The following is a 16,910-nucleotide window of genomic DNA, read 5'->3' on the forward strand; positions in this document are numbered from 1 at the left end:
GTATATGGTTGTGCAACATCCTGACCGCTGCGGCCCAGACTCCCGCCACGGCGCTGCTACAGAGGTCCCTCCAGAGCCCCCTGCCGCGGGGCCTGTGCGAGCGCCTGCTGACAAAGAGATGCCTCAGGGGAAGCGCCTGAACGGCCTGTGCAGGGAGCCAAACCCCAGCACTGCAGTCCAGGTCCCTCACAGCGTCTGCAAACAGCCAACCTTGCTTTACCGTGCCTTAGAAGCAGCACTTTCTTTTAAAACGTAAAGAAAGTTTGTAGCTACCTAGTCAGGAAGGAAAAAATAGCGCCTAAACTTAACTGCTGTGGGGATCTCTGCTCCTCTCTGCAGACAGACTCAAGCTGTCACTGTGAGAAGTGGGAACTGGCCCCTGCCTTGCTAGAGGCTGAGGAAGGGCCAGTTGGAGGCAAGGACAAATGACAAAGCAAGCGCCATCACTGCATGCCATGCACACATGTGCCCCGCTCCCCGGGATGGGATGGAAGAGTCAAAAACGCACATCGTTTGCTGGGAAACGCTTGCACAAGGATGGAGGGTGAAAGGGTAGAAAAACGAACAGCCTGTATCTGTGCAGTTCTCACTAGTAACCCAGTATGTCTGTTCAGAAATAACTTTCATTTTTGGGAATGCTGCCATCTTGTGAAAGGTCAACAACGTAACGTTCCCTCTACTTTCCAGCTCTGCTACCCTTCAGGCTTTGTTTAGGCTTTGATGATATATGAAGGATTTACATCCTGTTACTGTATTAGATGCCATTTCAAAGGCTATCCCTGAAAATTTCCTGATTATGACACAGAAATCTTTGAGGGCTTTTCCAAAGTCTTTTTGACTTTCCCCTGTTGAATTCTAGCTCGAGCCGAAAAACCAAGATTAGGTGGAATGGCACCCACCTAATATTAAGAGAGAACTTACTGAGCCAAGCTAGCATGGCACTCAGTGCAAGTTACCAAACCACATGTTTACCTACCTTTTCTAATCTGCTCTGTAGCTTGAATGCTATTAGTAATGAAGCTATGTAGCGTAAAGCCAGCTTGGTAATGTCTATATGAGATGCCCTCACTGCACTGGCTATGGTGTAGACAGACCCTGGCTGAGATACAGGGAATATATAATGAGCAGGATTGGTCCATTTAAGAAACTGCAGGTTGTTCCAGCTCCTGCACTACGTATTTAGGACAGCCCCGGAGTTTTTAAATGAAAAGCCGGAGGAATCAGCAGGGCATGTTCTTCTGTAGCTTAGGGAGACTTCAGAAGGGGGAAGTATGGATCTGGACACAGCATTTTTTGGGATTCATAGCTGAGAGAATCCACGTGATATAACTAGGTAAAAGAGGCTGTTGATCATGAAAAAGGGGACATAAAACTCCACTTTTCCTCATCTTCTTTTCTTCCTGAAAAATGAGAAGCCTCTGGTAGAATTGGGTGAATGCCACAAGATTTGTACCTTTCTTAGCCCTACTTGGGCGATGTGTGAACCGTATTGAACTGGTCCCCACGTCACACGCCTGAGCCATTGCCCTGTCTCCCATGCATTTCGGGTCCTGTGCGAGGACCCCACGTGCCAGGCACTGCTGCACAGTCTGAGCTGTGGGTTCGTGGTGTGGGATACAGGCGGCTGTGGCTGTGTGAGGTGCCACACACCCTGGCAGAAAACACAGTGTCCTGGGAAGCTGTTTAAAGAGGACCTGCAGTAAAAATATGATTCATAACCAAGGCTGTAAGGGAGGGAGAGAGATTTGTGTGACTCCTGTTGTCCAAAGCAGCTGACACTGCTCATCAGTCTGCACATCAGACTGCACATCAGTCTGCTTCAGTCCGGAGAGCCTGAAACCTGACCTTTTTCTAACTGTGCTGTAGTGTCACACCTTCTCCCCTAGCCCATGATGCTGCATGTCCTGCATGTATGCCTGTTTCATTGACCTTACATGTCGGGGGAAGAGGAGAGTTCACAGACTATACTCAAATTTGCAGATTTTGAAAACTGAAATTTGATTCCTCAATGGCTCCTAAAAGAGTAGCAATAAACAGGCTGTTATTGAAATATTTTCAAGTACCACTTTCAAATGGAATATATTCTGGTCAAGTTAGTTAGACACTGTGTAAGAGTGAACCTCACAGAATTTTTCATTATTACATTTCTCAGTCTATCATGTGCTTTTTCACTGCAGTATATTATCATTTCCAGCAGATGTCTTAAGTGCCCTAGGAATGACTATGAAACTCCAATTTTGTATTGCTTATCCATCAAACTAAAGAGAAAAAAGATCAAGCTCTTCTCTCTGCTTAATTCTCAGGGTAAATCCGTTGTGTTTTATGGCTTCACACCAATGTCTCTGAGCAGAGGATCAGGCTCAGGCTCATTATGCATTTTCTAGATGCTTCATTTCTGTAGGATGAGTGGTTGCAGAGACGGACACCCGTAGGGTCAGATGTGTTCTTACAACTGGCGTTTTAGAAGGAATGGGAGGTTGTTTATACTTGTTTTGTCAATATTGTTTCCTAAAATAATGCTCTAGGTTTAGTGCTGACTAAATCACCTTCATCTAATGAGGCGATACGATTGCACAAATTACGTGAACATCTGACTGATTAAATTCACTAACTCTTCTGAAGATCTTTGACTCTCAAGGTCCCACATGTTTGGTAGCATATAATTGCAGTGGGAGAACAAACAAGTTACGCTTGCCTGGTTTTACACTCCCTACCCATGTTTATACTTGGTGCCTCCCTGTACGAGAGTCAAATATTCTTTGCAGCGCTCAGACCCCTCTCTGCAGGGCCAAGTTCCCCACTGACACGGAGGCCTGCAGCTAAGTTCCCCACTGACACGGAGGCCTGCAGCTAAGGTGGATCTACCTTGCTCCATGCCCTGTGCTTCTCCTCATGCAGCGTTGGCAACTGTGCACCGCTGCAGTGTAGTGCTGGCAAGCCCAGGCTCAGGTTGCAGCATGGTTCATCCCTTCCCACATGCACGGGGCAATCACATAGTTGAGAGAGCTGATATTTTATGGCTTTCTCAAGACCTGGGCTCTTCCTTGCTCAACAGAATTGCACATTACTAGAGGGCTCTCCACCCGCAAAAATGGGGAAGGGGAAGTTCCTATGAGCTAAGCCCTCACTACAGTCAACAGAGTTTTGCCTGAGTGAGGCCAACAGCCTTTCTCCTTCTCTGATGATTAATGGCGTAACAGTTGGGGCCCATCTCCCTGTGTGGTGGAAAGGGATGCCAGGTTGCCAGAGCTGGACATGTGTAAGCGAGCCTGGGGGCAGAAATGAGCCAGCAATATTTGTGCAGCAGTAGGTCTGAGCTAGTCCAGCCTGCTGAGATGGCAATACTGCTTCCAGATTTGAGCTGGCGGTTGTGCACAGCGCTACATGCTGCTATGTAGACTTAACAGCTTGGGTCTCCATTAGTTTGAGGAACTTGGCAACTGTGCACTGCTGCATGGTGTAGATGCTCCCCATGTCTTAAGGAATGAATGGTCTCTATCAAGGCAGTCCCTTTGCAAGGGATCTAACGTGGCCAGGAAATAAAGCAGCTGCTCTAAAGAAAGACTAGCAAATTCATCCTCTCATTGCTGGACCTATCAGACAAGTGCTTGTTTTACGTATCCAAGTTTTTAATACAATCTGGCACTGGATGCAGGGGCTTGGCTGGCCTTTGCACAGTGCTTCTGGTAGAGCAGTGCCGTGCATTCCCCTAGAACATAAGGGCTGGCACAGCTGTGGATGCAGAGTAACAGCTGTATTCTCTGTGCAGGATTTTTCCATTTCATACTTCATTTACTTGCTCCAGTGGTTCCATAAACCAGTACAAACCAATATTGTATCTTCAAAAAAGATAGTTGGGTTTGACAATGCGCATATTTTATTAATATGGAGAACTGAATGAGGATTAAAAAAAAAATGAATGTTTTGCTTTTTTCCTCACCAAGAAAGATATAACATGGAAATGAATATTACTCCCCGAATTATTATTACTGTAGCTATGTCTAGGTTTATTTAGAAGACCAGCCAACGTGGTGCTATCTGTATCAAAGCTGGTGATAAAACTCCTATGAGGTTCAAGTTTGAATACGATGTACCATCTTAATGGGAATAAGGAAGGAAGCTTACAATAATTATCCTTTTGTTTTCCCTGTTTTGCTTGATGATTAGCAAACAGAGCACTGTGTAATAACTTTATACATTGACGTGTTGAACAAAGATGCAGATCAAAAATCTCATATGAATCATATTATGCAAACTTTATTAAATTAACCTACAATGCTAGTGAACGTGCTGAAAGCAAGACAATGTTGAAATAAGGCTAATATTTAATAGGTGAACTGTGAGAATTTGTAAGAGCAGCATCACGCAGCACACCAATGGCATCTAATGCACATCAGTGAGTGGTTGCAGACTAATCTTTCAAGTGAGACCTTAAAAACTCTCTCTGCCTTAACACTTGGTTGTAAATCTCCCGTTGCGTGCCGATGGGGCAGGTGGAGTCTGAGGGTCTCGGACAGAGTACGACTTTTGCCTAGTGATGCACTGCATAAACATACCATTGATGCAAGTCTCCAGCATCACTTGGCAATTATTAGACTTTTTTATGACATTAATCCTTGCAGCCCAGTATGCCACATTATTTTCCATATGATCCTTAGATGGAACAGTCACATTTCAAACCATGAGATGAGGATGTGCCAGGACGGCTGGATCTGCTTTCTGATCTAAATCCAAACACTGCACGTCTGAAAAGGCTGGGATCAGGGGTCCAGATTTGTCCTTCGTCTGCAGTTCCCCACTAGAGGAGAGTACTCAAATGTACATTGGCAGAGTGATCAGGACAGTGGAAAATGGTTATAAAGGCCAAAGTCAGCTTTTTATAAATGCTCAGCTCAAACTCACAGGCTCTGGAGCTGTCCCATTTGATGAGAGAGAGGAAGGAAAATTTAGATTACTGTCTCTTAACTCTGTGCTACTGTTACTTCTGTAGGGCCTTGCTGACAGGCTCTCAGCTGAGGGTGTTCAGCACAGTGCTCTGTGCACCTCCTGTGCTCTGGAGCAGGTGCGATTGGGACACAGCTTTCAGCCACGGAGGCAAAACTTTCTGCTCAGCTGCTGAACTTATCAAAATTCCTTCAGTGGATGGAGAATTAAATCCTAGGAAACCTTAAGCCCTGAAACCAAATGGCAGTAATATGGCATTGGATGAGCTACCTAATTTCATTTACCCTGTCTGCCACAGAAATGGCCCTAGAACTGAAAGGCACTCTTGATGGGATGCTTTTGTAAGGCCAGTGAGACACTTGGTGAGTCACAGAAGACTTAGTTCTTTTTTGTTGTTGTTTTTTTTACAGTGGGAAAATATAGTATAAAATGCAAACACTACAAGGAAAAAGCAGCAGACAAAAAAAAATTACCAAAGCAAACTGACACAGAAAAGAAAAACACTTCGTTTGTCGTCATTTCTCTTCTGCGTTAGCAACAAAAGGAAAGTCTTTTCCTAGTGGCCTCTGGAAAACATCACAGATCTCACATGTCCCCTGGGCCACATGGTGCCTGTGTCACCAGAAGATTCTTCAGCTGCTATTCAGCCAGCTGCCATCAGGCCTTTGCAAATGCTGTTTAGTTACTAGCTTATCACCCGGCCAGCCCAAGGATAGCCATTTTAGGAAAAGTCCAGAAATAATGCATCTAGCCTTTCTACAGTCTCACACTGTTCTTCTAGTTCAGCTAAGAGGCTGCATCGTTCACTGCTGCACTGCGCAGTGGCACACCTCTCTCCCTGGGGGAAGTGTATTTATAAAGATCACCCAGTGGAGGAGCACAAAATGATTTGTACTGCAACCTGGAGCTTATCAGGAAAACGATATTTGGCAGGAACACAGCCAACGTCTGGCAGAAGGTAGCACGTTTCCAGTTCTGGCCTTTGTAGAGGCGAAGTTGCTTCCAGCAGGGCTGTAGGTGGCAGGAGGCTGATTGATTGCAGCCAGGCCTTGGTACTGGAACTGGGAGAGCGTCTGCGTCTGAAGGGCAAGGCGGCTTGCAGGCACCGAGGACGCGGGCAGCATCAGCGCTTTTCAGCTGCTGTTCTCAGAGCAGCTCTGCCCCTGAGAGCAGCAATTGCCTCTTTTCCCCCAGCCTGAGCCTCTGAAGCAGAACGGTTTCTTCTGCTGATATTTTTCCCAGCCCAGCTGCTTTTTCGGGGTGGTTGTAACACCTCAGCATGGTCACTAAGCAAGGAGAGCAAGCTCCTCCAGGAAGGTCTAAGCCCACCTAACCTCACCATGAAAACAAGCAACCCCCTACCCAGCACTCAGTAGCCCTCTAGCAGCACTAACCCTCTTCCCCATTTTGTAGCTGGCCGCTGACATTGGTAACCTGCCGAGAGCCAGCAGCATCAGCTAGCCCACCCAGTTAATCCTGCCTGGCTCCCGCACTTGCAACTCGGGGGGCAGCTAGAAGGCTCAGTGGTGTCAGTGCCAAGCCTTAAAGTGCCTTGGAGACTCAGAGATCTCAAGACTGAAGAATCTTGTTGTTTTTTCAGGTTATGGTTTTTTTCAGTCAATTTTCAAGATTCTACCAACAGCTGTGAAGGCTGTTTCTTTCTAGATGAAAGCTGATCTCATATGACAGCAGGTATTTGAGTTTTTAAGAGAAATACCAATCACTGCGACGGCTGGCAACGCTTGTTTCTGGCCTTTTTTTCTCATTTTGTCCAAAATGCCTGGGGAAGAGAAGAAAGAAAGGTCCTTCTATGTAAAAGGTTAGACTAACCTTGTTAAGTTCACTGGGAGTTCGTCTGCCATTCTCCGTGGGGGATGAAGGTGGACGTGACCTGGCATTTTTCGGGGGTAGAAATTTCATTTTTTCCTAGGAGCTACCAGAGAATGACCATGCAGTACTGCAGGGACTCTAGAAACCATGCAGAGAAAGGCTGTGACTACTGTGCGAGCCCCTCCATCAAAGCCTGGTGAGAAGGGTATCTGGCGCGGAGTGATGTTAGAGTAGCCCCAAGGAGAAGAGTAACTTTAGCAGCAGCAGTGCTAGTGTCAGGCACCTTTTCATACTGTAAAGGGCAGCATTTTTGAGCATTCCCCATGTGGCCCGTTTATTCAGCTTTTTACAGGACTGGCTCTCCGGAGCAGGTAGCAATGGTCCAACCACCGATTTACCTCCTCTGACTGTTCTGCGGTCTGGTAAACATGCAGGTCTTGATGTACAGAGAGGGGAGTTAAACTGAACTCTAAGAGATGAACGCTTTCCCTGAAGGGAGTTAGATTTGCAGTGATGTGAGGAAAAAAGAGCAAGAACAGAATGCCTTGGAGGTCGCTACGCAGCAGCAGAACAGCCTGTGCAGTGCCTAAACCCCACACCCTTAACCAACCGGCCCGTAGCCTCCCCGCTTCCTGCTGGCTCTGCTTTGTGCATGCATGGGCTGCTTTAGCTAACATCTCCGTGGGGCGTAAATTGGCATTTTCAAGCTTCCTCCTTTTTTTAATTAGTGAATGTGCTGTCATTTATGAGCTACAGCCAGCACGTGAGATGAAGAGACCTGTTTTCCCCAAATACTAACTTTGAGCAACAGAAACTCCCAAATAATACCAGCGTAGCTGTGGGTGTTAACGTTCTTACTTGTATCTTTGCAGCTGAAAAGTTCAGTGCAAAAAAGCACTCTGTTCTCCAAAGCATGCTTATCTGTCCAAATTTAAGGAGCAACCAAGTGTTTTTCAACCCTCTCTCCTTAAGTGGGGATGTAAAGAGGCTACTGGAATGGGAAGTTACTGCTGCTAGAAGGAATTCTGACTGGGCTAGCAGATGGCAAGGTTTCTTGTAAATGCTTCCTGATAAAGAATAAAAGGGGGCAGGAATCAGACCGGATGCAAAAAATATCCACATTTACAACACCTTTTTTCCTTTGGTTACCCTGAAAAACCAGGGGAGAGAGTTCTGAATGTTGACTTTTGACAAAGAGCTTCTTTCCTTCATCCTTAAAGAATAAAAATATGGTCTTTAAATACTGCTAAAAGAGTCTATGCCTCCTTAGAAGAGAAATATAAATGACACAAATGCCTATTAATCAGACATATGGTGAATATATGTAAAACATAGGAATAAATCAACAAATAACATTCTGCAAATTCTACTCTTTTTGTCACTCTTGGGCAGAGAAGTGCATAATTAATTTCTCTTCAAGTGTTCATCCTCTAGCTCCATCACCTGCATTGCTCTCAGCTCCCTGGTGGTGAGGTACCAAACACAGTATTGCTAGAAATGGCAGAGATCCAGCCAATGTTCAGAAAACCACAGCATTTGCTGCAGGAGAAATTGACAGCGCTAGCCAAGGTGAACATGAAAGGAACGGCTTGCTTAGGGTCAAGGGAGGGGAGTCAGTCAGCACAACAGCTCAGACTAAGGAGATAAAGCTACATTCGTATTTATACTCTAACCTGTTCTTACAAAGGAAAGATTTGTCAAAGGATGTCAGCCTAGTTGTTAAAAATTACTTGGAGAAAAAATACCTTGTTTGCATAGTTAGGATGCAGATATCAATTATAGCCTGTTGATTGTTTTGGCTCTTTTTGTAATGAAAAGGTTGATTATTAATACCAGGATGAACGCTAGCTCACGCTGAAGGACTTGAGGGTTGCCAGCGGGAGAAGCTCCCACACAATTCTCTAGGAGCTGGAGGTGTTCAGTGTGTTGAGTGTGCTGGCAACCACATCAACGACTAGAAGGATCTATTCTGGGAGAAAACACTGGGCTTAGTCACTAAACTCACAGAAAATGAGAGGAGCCGCCTGTAAAGTGGGATGAGGTGAGGACCAGGGATACTTAGTATCCTAAGATGATTTTTGCATTTCCTCTGGCGAGGTGTTACAGGAAGACAGCCTGCTGCATCTCTGTTTGCATGGCAGCAACCCCTATGTGTTAGGCTGTATGACAGTCAAGTACAGATGGCCCAGCGGGAAAGCTGGTAAAAGGCAGAGCTTTGTTAGTAATCACAGAGAGTTTGCAAAAGGCTATAGCTGTTTGCTTCCAGCCTTATCCTGACCCTGTGATTAGTGATGCATTGATCATTGTTTGCTTATTAAGATGAGAAAACAGAGGGCAGAGATTTACTCTCTTCTCTTCACAACCAGCAAGTGTTCATATGTGCTTTTAGATTATAGGGCAGATCCCGCAACTACTCAAGTGAGATTTTTCAGGGACTTAACAGGCTTTAGTGCAAGTCCTGCAAAACTGGAATTAACCAAAGCTAACATTTCCTCTTTGTTTAGGTATTAAACTGGAGTTTATTGAACCATTTCTTCCTTTCATGAAGGGAGACCTTTAAAGCCAAGTACTCATGTACAAATGTGAGATGACCTATAAGGTTTGGTAACGATGCTCAATTCTTTGACAGAAAAGGGGTAAGAATTCCCTTCCAGGAGAGGTAATCCTGGATCCTATGTGAATGGAAGCACCTCCTTGCAGCCCTGAGTAAAAAGCCTAAGACCTGGGGATAGCTGGGTTTCAGAGTCCGTCATGTCTTTGTGCTATTGATTACCTAATTTGGTGGTGATTGTTTTGGATTCAGCTTTGAGGTTCTTCCCTTAGGGTATGTATCTTCATTTCTGAAAGGCACCTCCTCTATGAGGATAACTTATGTGTCAGGCTATCTCCCAGTGCTAAAATTCTGGAAACTAGTGTTTATGCATATCAAAATATACTTCCTTAAACACTTCACAAATCATGCTTACAGAATGTTTTGAATTTTCTTAATCATTAAAATGGTATCTTTTAAAACAGAATTATATTGTAACATACAACATTTTATATCTAAATTGTTAATATTCTATAAAGTAACCTATTCAACTGTTTTAATAACCTCAATGTCCTCTGTAATGAAGAAGTTCTTTGTATGTCCCTCAGTGACAAAAATGGAAAATGAAGCCTTCAGATTTTTCTCTTAACCAATTCCGAGTCAGTTCGCTAATGTGAACATCATACTAGAATGAAACATGTAAGCCAAGGATAATGCTATGCTCAATATTTTATTTATATTTTTATGTAAACATAATTTGCTTTGTAGGCACAATGTAACAAAAGCTCTAAAGCAACAAATACAATTAAACAGTGTTTCAGTTCACTTAATCAGGCTTAAGTTAAAGAAATACTTTCACAGTTCCTTTAAGGCAAATTGAGAAATAATTTGTTTCACTTGAAGAAACTAACCAATTGTCTAAGAGTTGGTTAAACAACAGTGTTAGTAAGTGGTAAAAGCAAACCTTCATTTCTACTGCAATAAGACCTGTTCAGAAATAATCTCACCATCATCATTTTGTATAACATGCCCTCCAAACAGAAGGGATGCTAACTGTTCGTGGTATTCTGAAAAGTATTTAGGGTTTGTGGGCCAAACTCTGCTATCAGGCGTAACCTTCATATATGCCATGTTAATACCAGTAAAACTGAGTATAATTCAGCTTAATGATTGCAATTCTAATCTGCATTGTAATTAGGTAGATCCAGAAGTACTCCTTTGTACTCACTGCAATTACCTCAAGTCTATGCACTGATGTTCTGCCGATTAGAAAATGGCCCTAAAATTGTGATGAAATAGCATGAAGAGTATTTTTGCCTCGCTAACAAAACCAGAAAGAACTAGCCAAAATGATTTCATTGAATTGTTGTCCCTGTGGTGCCTGTGGCCATGACCAAGATCACCCATCTATCTGGAAGGAAAATTTAGGGCCAACCTATACTGTGGTTTTTAGCAGAAGAACTGATGCGTTGTTCTGCTAGCCCTACTAATTTAAGGCCTTGAGAATGCCGCTTTACTGCCAGCTCGAAGGTTACCAGCAATATTGCTCACTGTGGCGTCAAATCAAAATTCCTAGTTATGTTAAGGTTTGTTGCAGGACAACATTGTTACGCGAACTGCAAAACAAAATTGGGCACATTTCCTACTGTTGTCAGCTTATGGGTGGTGAAAATGTAACGGCCTTTCCTTTAAAGGCCTAATTGGCAATCCCAATGCATGGAAAACTCTCACTGAATACATTTTTTTTCTGTGGTCAGAGTCCCTGTTTGGGCCTGATATGGCACTGGAAGTATAGATGGTCCAACATGAGAAGAAAATCAGCTGTAATGAAGTTCTGCATCAATAACTAGAAGAAACTGAAGTTCTTTCAACAAAAGCTTGTTTGGCATTTTTCTCAACAGTTACTACTTTTCATTGTTTTTGAACTGTTTAACACAGGGGAAATTCATTCAGAATGAACCTTCTACATGCTTAACTAGTATTAGGACAGCAACTTCATGAGCACAGTGTAAAGAGATGGACATTAATACTCAGGCAACAAAGATTAAACAAACGGAAAAGCAAGAGAGAGTCCTCTAAAACCACACATAAAAGTCATCTGGATCCACCATTCCTTTCACATTGAGAAAAGCCTGAGAAACTCTCCCTCCTCACTTTTCTATATTATTTTTCAACTTCTGTCGCTACATGATACGCATATATTTAGGTGAACAACTGGGCATGCTTGGAGAAATACTTTCTTTTGTAAAAAATATATTAATTCAAAGATATATGGCATTATACAAGGTCTCTGATGTTCCTTTAATGCTTCTACTGTAGGTTGCACTCATTTTAAAATAATTATTTTAACAAGAACATTAAGGACCTGAGTAGCTGCTACTTGGGTAGGTGAAAGGTAAGGAAACATTTTTTTTTTCATTTCGTGTTTAGATATGGTTTTCATTAGTGGGAGGTAGATAGTCTAGCTGGTCTTTGAATGCCTGATCCTGCAAATAATCACATACGTTACTGTACATATGGGAGCAGAGCTTTTTGTAGAACTACTCATCTAGGTAAAGTTATCCCCATGCATAATTTCTGATGGGATTAAGGCCTAAAAGTAATTTTTAAAAGGGTTAACTGCTGTAGGAGTTCAGCTCTAGCTTGATAGTTGATCCACCTATTAGTGATTTCAGAGCTGTAAACTCAGCCTGCAAAATAATTTCTTTCCACATCCTGAAGAGTGATTCTTGCTGATAGGATTTAAAAATCACTGAATTTACAGTTGTTTTGGATTACAGACACAGATGACTCAAATGTGTCCTTAGCAGAAGATGCTGTTGGATTGTCAATAACAATGCTAATTGTTACAGGCAATTAAAGTTCTGGGTTTAAAAAAGTGATTCACTGACTTTTCTTTGCCTGTAGCATAGAGGGTGGTAGCTCAGAAGATCACAGGGAAGCATGACAGTTAGCACTTTGAATGAATGTGTTTAATCAGGAGTGCTGATGACTAGTGTGATTATACAGTACTAATCAAAATCCCTCAGTTAACGACTTCTTGCACAATTTCAGACTCTACAGCTACAAATGAGGTATTTTTGAAAATGAAGATAGAACTGTTTATAAGATGAGGAAGCATGATTGAGGAAAATAAACTCATCTTCTCTGCAACTTTTATCTGTGGTTCGTAAAAGGAAAACTAATTTAACACTGAAAATCCAAACTTAAAATCCTCCCTGCAGTTACTAGAATCTGCCAGAGGACGAGTGGGGGAATTCTTTCTGTTGTCATCGTTGTCAACCTGCAAACGAAAAAAACATCCCCCATCCCCCCAAAGGACTTTATGCAAAATGTTGGAATTTGCATGAGAAAGATGCCCATCTAAAATTACACGGTAAGTTAATAAGGCTTTTAAATTGGAACAGAAAAATCCATGGGACTCCTACAGGGAAATTGGGTATCACACTGGAATGTCATAATACTGCACTGGATGAGAATGGCACTTGAGTTCAAAACAACAATGATAACAGCTCATAGCTCAGCTGACTGCAGACGAATACAACACACACTGTACTACAGCATTTGTTCACTGGTGCACAGAATAGATTTCGCAGTCTTGTTCCCTTCTGCTTGATCAATCCTTCAGCTTTTCTTCCCCCACCTCTGGCTATTACTGGATGAACGGCATGCGCTCTTTATTCTCATTGTCCCCTTCATGGTCTTCTTCCTCTTCCCCAGCCTCACTTGTCTCTGTGCTGTCATTGGCCATCTGTAGGATGAAAGATGAAGGAAATTAAAGTGCCTATCACATTATTTTTATCTATTTTTATTTCAATTTGGTTCTTCTGATAAACGATTTTAAAAATGAAAGCAGACAGAGTTGTAACATGAAAATACACATTCCGTCTGTACGAAAAAATTGTTGGCTCTATACCACTTTCAGCTAAAATCATAAGCTGTTCTTGCAAGTATTACAGCTGAATTATGTAACAGAAAGCTGCTTTGTAGGACAGTTGTTCAAGTGGAGTCTTGCGTGCGTTTGTAGCAAAATGATATTAAGGCTCTGAGATAAGAAACACAACTGTGTAGGTATTTCACAGTATGTATGAGCCCTCTGGTTTATGAATCCTTCAGTATCTCCTCTTCCAGAAAATACATAAAATGATTGTTTAATGCATGCTAACAGATGGCATCTGGTCCCACATGAGGTATGGTGTCATAAAAACTCAGAGAGCAACTGTTTTATTTTAAAAATAATAAATTGGAAACCTTTATAAAGCAGTGGATATGTAGATGTTCGTAGAATATACCTGTGTCCAGATGAGCATAACCAGACTGCAAATCTTGGATAATACAGGAGCGGGGAGAAACTGGATTGCCATATGTTACTCAAGGTGCCTGTACAACTGGTAGGCAACTGGAGAAATTAGCGATTCATGATAGCATTTTAGGAGCACATCATGTTTTTTCACATGGAAATCTTTATTATATACTGTGTAAAGGTGCCAGACCCACCTATACTCCACCTATACTTCACCTTGTCAGTTTGACTGGTCTCTGGAGGCACAACAAGAGTCTGGTTAACGGGACAAGTGACAGTGCTTAACTGCACAGATTAACAAGACTGAATTTCGCTCTGCACCAATATTACTTCTCTCAGGACACAAGATGATTCTTTTACTTACTAGCCTATAGCTATTTCAAAACCAACATAAACAAGGGATCCATTTATTTTTCAAAGAGAAATGCAGTGAAATTGTTCAAACACAACCCGATTTTAATGGAGAAAAGCAGTGCTCTGAAATTACCCATATTTTTGAATGAACTCCTTTTCATGAAAGTATAACAGAATTGTTCTCACCTTTTAACTAATGGCTATTGTGAATATACAAAAACAAGAGAACAGATGAAGTTAATACATTAATGTTGTGTTAGGGATTCTGCTTGACAGTTCTGAGATGCAATTCACCTACAAAATAATGTCTTAATTCCCATGAGTGAAGTCCCAAAAGCTTTCCTTTTCCTTGCAGGGATTTTGTAAGTGATTTGCAGCCAATTTTAGAGTAAAAGCTTAACTGTAATTCCAGATTCTTTTCCTTCAAACAGGAGCTACTTCAGGTCTGAAAACAAACTTCATACTTCAGTGTCCACCTTAAGTCAGTTTTTCATCATCTTTTCTACTGTTCTTTCCCACATAATCAGTCAAGGTTTAGGTGTGAGCCTCTTCCATTTACTACTGCTCTCTATAATGTTTCACTAGCATGATAAGTGCTCCAAATCTAGTGGAGCACAGACCTCCATCACAACTGTCTTCCTTCAGAACATTTCCAGGGGGAAGTATTTAGGTATTATACTTCATATTTCATAATAGAAGTAAAAGAAATCCCTACCAAAGGTGTATCTTGGCTTTTGCATGTGCAGGTGTATCTTGGCTTTCATTCAGAAAGCACTTCTGTGCTGGTATGCTGAGGTTATATTGACTGTGTCTTTTTCTATTCAATCCACTCAGTTATCCTTATTAATACAGGAACTTTGTATTACACGAAACTTCGATTTGTTTTCCAACACAGGGACAGAAATAGATCTGCAGTTTTACTGTGATCACAGAAATCCAGTGAGACTTACACGTTTTTGGAGAGGCAGATAGCCATTCTGCATAGAAAATTAATTGCTGGGGCTACAAGAAACATAATTTTCATTTCATCTTAGGCTGCAAGTATAAAATGTGATTATTGGTGCTATTTGGGTGCTATGGATTTAGAAGAAAACCGTATGCAAAAAAACTTTTAAGTGACATTTCTCCAAAGGTCATTAACATGCTTTAACTTATGTGACTACATGCCATGAATGTAGTGGTTTGCACTCACCAGGGGAGTGGGCGCTTTCTCCACATCCAGAATTAGTTTTCCTATATTTCCTCGGTCATGGATTCTCTGCATGGCCTCCTTCACCTGTAAGATAGATAATCTGCTGATAAATTACATAGGCACACTGTACAGAAGCCTGATGTTCTTTTCTTCCAATGACAGCAATAAGTTTAAGGTATGCTGTGTGCGGTGTCACTCAAACTGCTTCTTGAAAGGAAATTAATACAGTTAAGCATTTTCTAATGAATTTGTAAGGCCTGATTTTTACACAGTATTTGCCAAAAGGGGAACTGAGTCTTGATGGCAGTTTTTGAATAGTGTAATCCATACATAATGGTAGCATATTACATAAGTAATAGTTAGCAGAGGTGCAAAGTGAAATATAGGCTCAGGGAATTAATCCTAACAGGATGTTCATTAGATTAATTTCTTTTTATTTTTGCAGAATATTTGTGAAGAAACTGTACTTTCACTGAAAGCATGAAAAGTTTTTTAGTTGACCTGTGACGGTCTTCGATTAATATCTTTTGCCTTCCTATAGGGAGAATGCCATACCCAGAGAATGGCTGTGATTAATGCAGTGCTTTGGTTCCCACTTGCATAAGTGAGTATTTCTTTCTTTTTTTTTATAAATAATGTCCTAGAGATACAACTAAAACTAGACATTTAACAGCTGGCTGCAATTAGCACATGTGAGAAAGGAACAAAAAACTCATCTCACCAGTGCACTGCAGAGGAGCTTATTTTGACATATGACGTTTCAGAACTTGTGGGATCTCAGTGTCAATGAACTGAAATGCTGTGCGAATGTTTCACTGAATGTTCAATGTGCAGAATGCAGACCACTGTTTAATCACTGGAAATTGGAAGATGTCGAGTTTCCTCACTTTGGTAGTGGGAAACTTCAGGAAGTGAGAATGTACACATAAAGACTGTTTCATATCCTCATCACACTATTTTTTGCCAGCATAACAGGATATGTTCAGACAAGAAAGTGAACCGGCGAGTTTTATGTTAATAAGATCTACCATCTGTGACATAGTTTTATTGAATATTTTAAGAATAATGGCATGGAAGTTTGAGACAAAATGCTCACTTGGGAACATGTGGCTCCTAGGGAACATTTTAAGCCTGAACTGAGGTCTAGGCACCTGAGGTCATTACTGAATGCCTAATACACAGGGAAGTGTTTGTATGAGATTTCTAAAAATACTAAGAGAATAAGGCTCTCAACTTGCAGTTAAATTTAATGGATGTTCGGCACAAAACGTCTTTACCAACTGTCAGCCTTACTTTAAAAGCTGGCAGCAGTGAATTCAATATTACAGCCTTAATTTTGCTGAGTGGTTCCCTCAATTAGTAAACACCAGACTTAAAAAATTCTGTTGGAACAAAAGAAAAATTGCACTGCAAAGCTAAATGACTTTCCGACTTTGGACGTGATTGTAGATTAACCTTGGAAAACACTGTCTTATGAATCCCACTGGAGGTTGGAAGGTTGCCCTTTTAATGTAGTCCACAAAATCACAGTAACTTTTATGAAGTCAGCTTACAGCTATACCTAACTATACTAAAAAGACTTACAATAACATTAATCATTTGTTCTGCAATATGGTCAATATTACTTTAGGAATATCTAACAAAGACTCTGAAAAAGCAGCAGTATATTATTTTTTAAAAATACTATTAGCCAAGTCAAGCTTTTAGAAGTCTATAGTATGGTATAGATACATAGATGGGACAGAACTTGGGAAATC

At 41.6% G+C, this 16,910-nt stretch overlaps 1 protein-coding gene and 1 long non-coding RNA gene across 6 annotated transcripts in view; one reads left to right on the top strand and one right to left on the bottom strand.

Annotated features, from left to right (window-relative positions):
- LOC104140634 (uncharacterized) overlaps positions 1-16,910 on the top strand; it is a 73,030-nt gene that overhangs the window by 35,111 nt on the left and 21,009 nt on the right. For all 3 annotated transcript variants that reach the window (XR_011143328.1, XR_011143329.1, XR_011143330.1), the window contains one exon: positions 15,695-15,757. This is a non-coding gene — a long non-coding RNA (uncharacterized lncRNA). The remainder of the gene's footprint in view (positions 1-15,694; positions 15,758-16,910) is intronic.
- The window catches only part of VAT1L (vesicle amine transport 1 like), a 74,225-nt gene continuing 67,330 nt past the window's right edge, over positions 10,016-16,910 (bottom strand). For all 3 annotated transcript variants that reach the window (XM_009669502.2, XM_068956218.1, XM_009669503.2), the window contains exons 8-9: positions 15,154-15,237; positions 10,016-13,055 (exon numbers count right to left, since the gene is read on the bottom strand). In XM_009669502.2, the coding sequence (XP_009667797.1) occupies positions 12,957-13,055; positions 15,154-15,237 (183 nt within the window). In that variant the 3' untranslated portion in view covers positions 10,016-12,956. The remainder of the gene's footprint in view (positions 13,056-15,153; positions 15,238-16,910) is intronic.

This window comes from Struthio camelus, chromosome 10 (genome assembly GCF_040807025.1).
Source record: "Struthio camelus isolate bStrCam1 chromosome 10, bStrCam1.hap1, whole genome shotgun sequence".
NCBI lineage: Eukaryota > Metazoa > Chordata > Aves > Struthioniformes > Struthionidae > Struthio > Struthio camelus.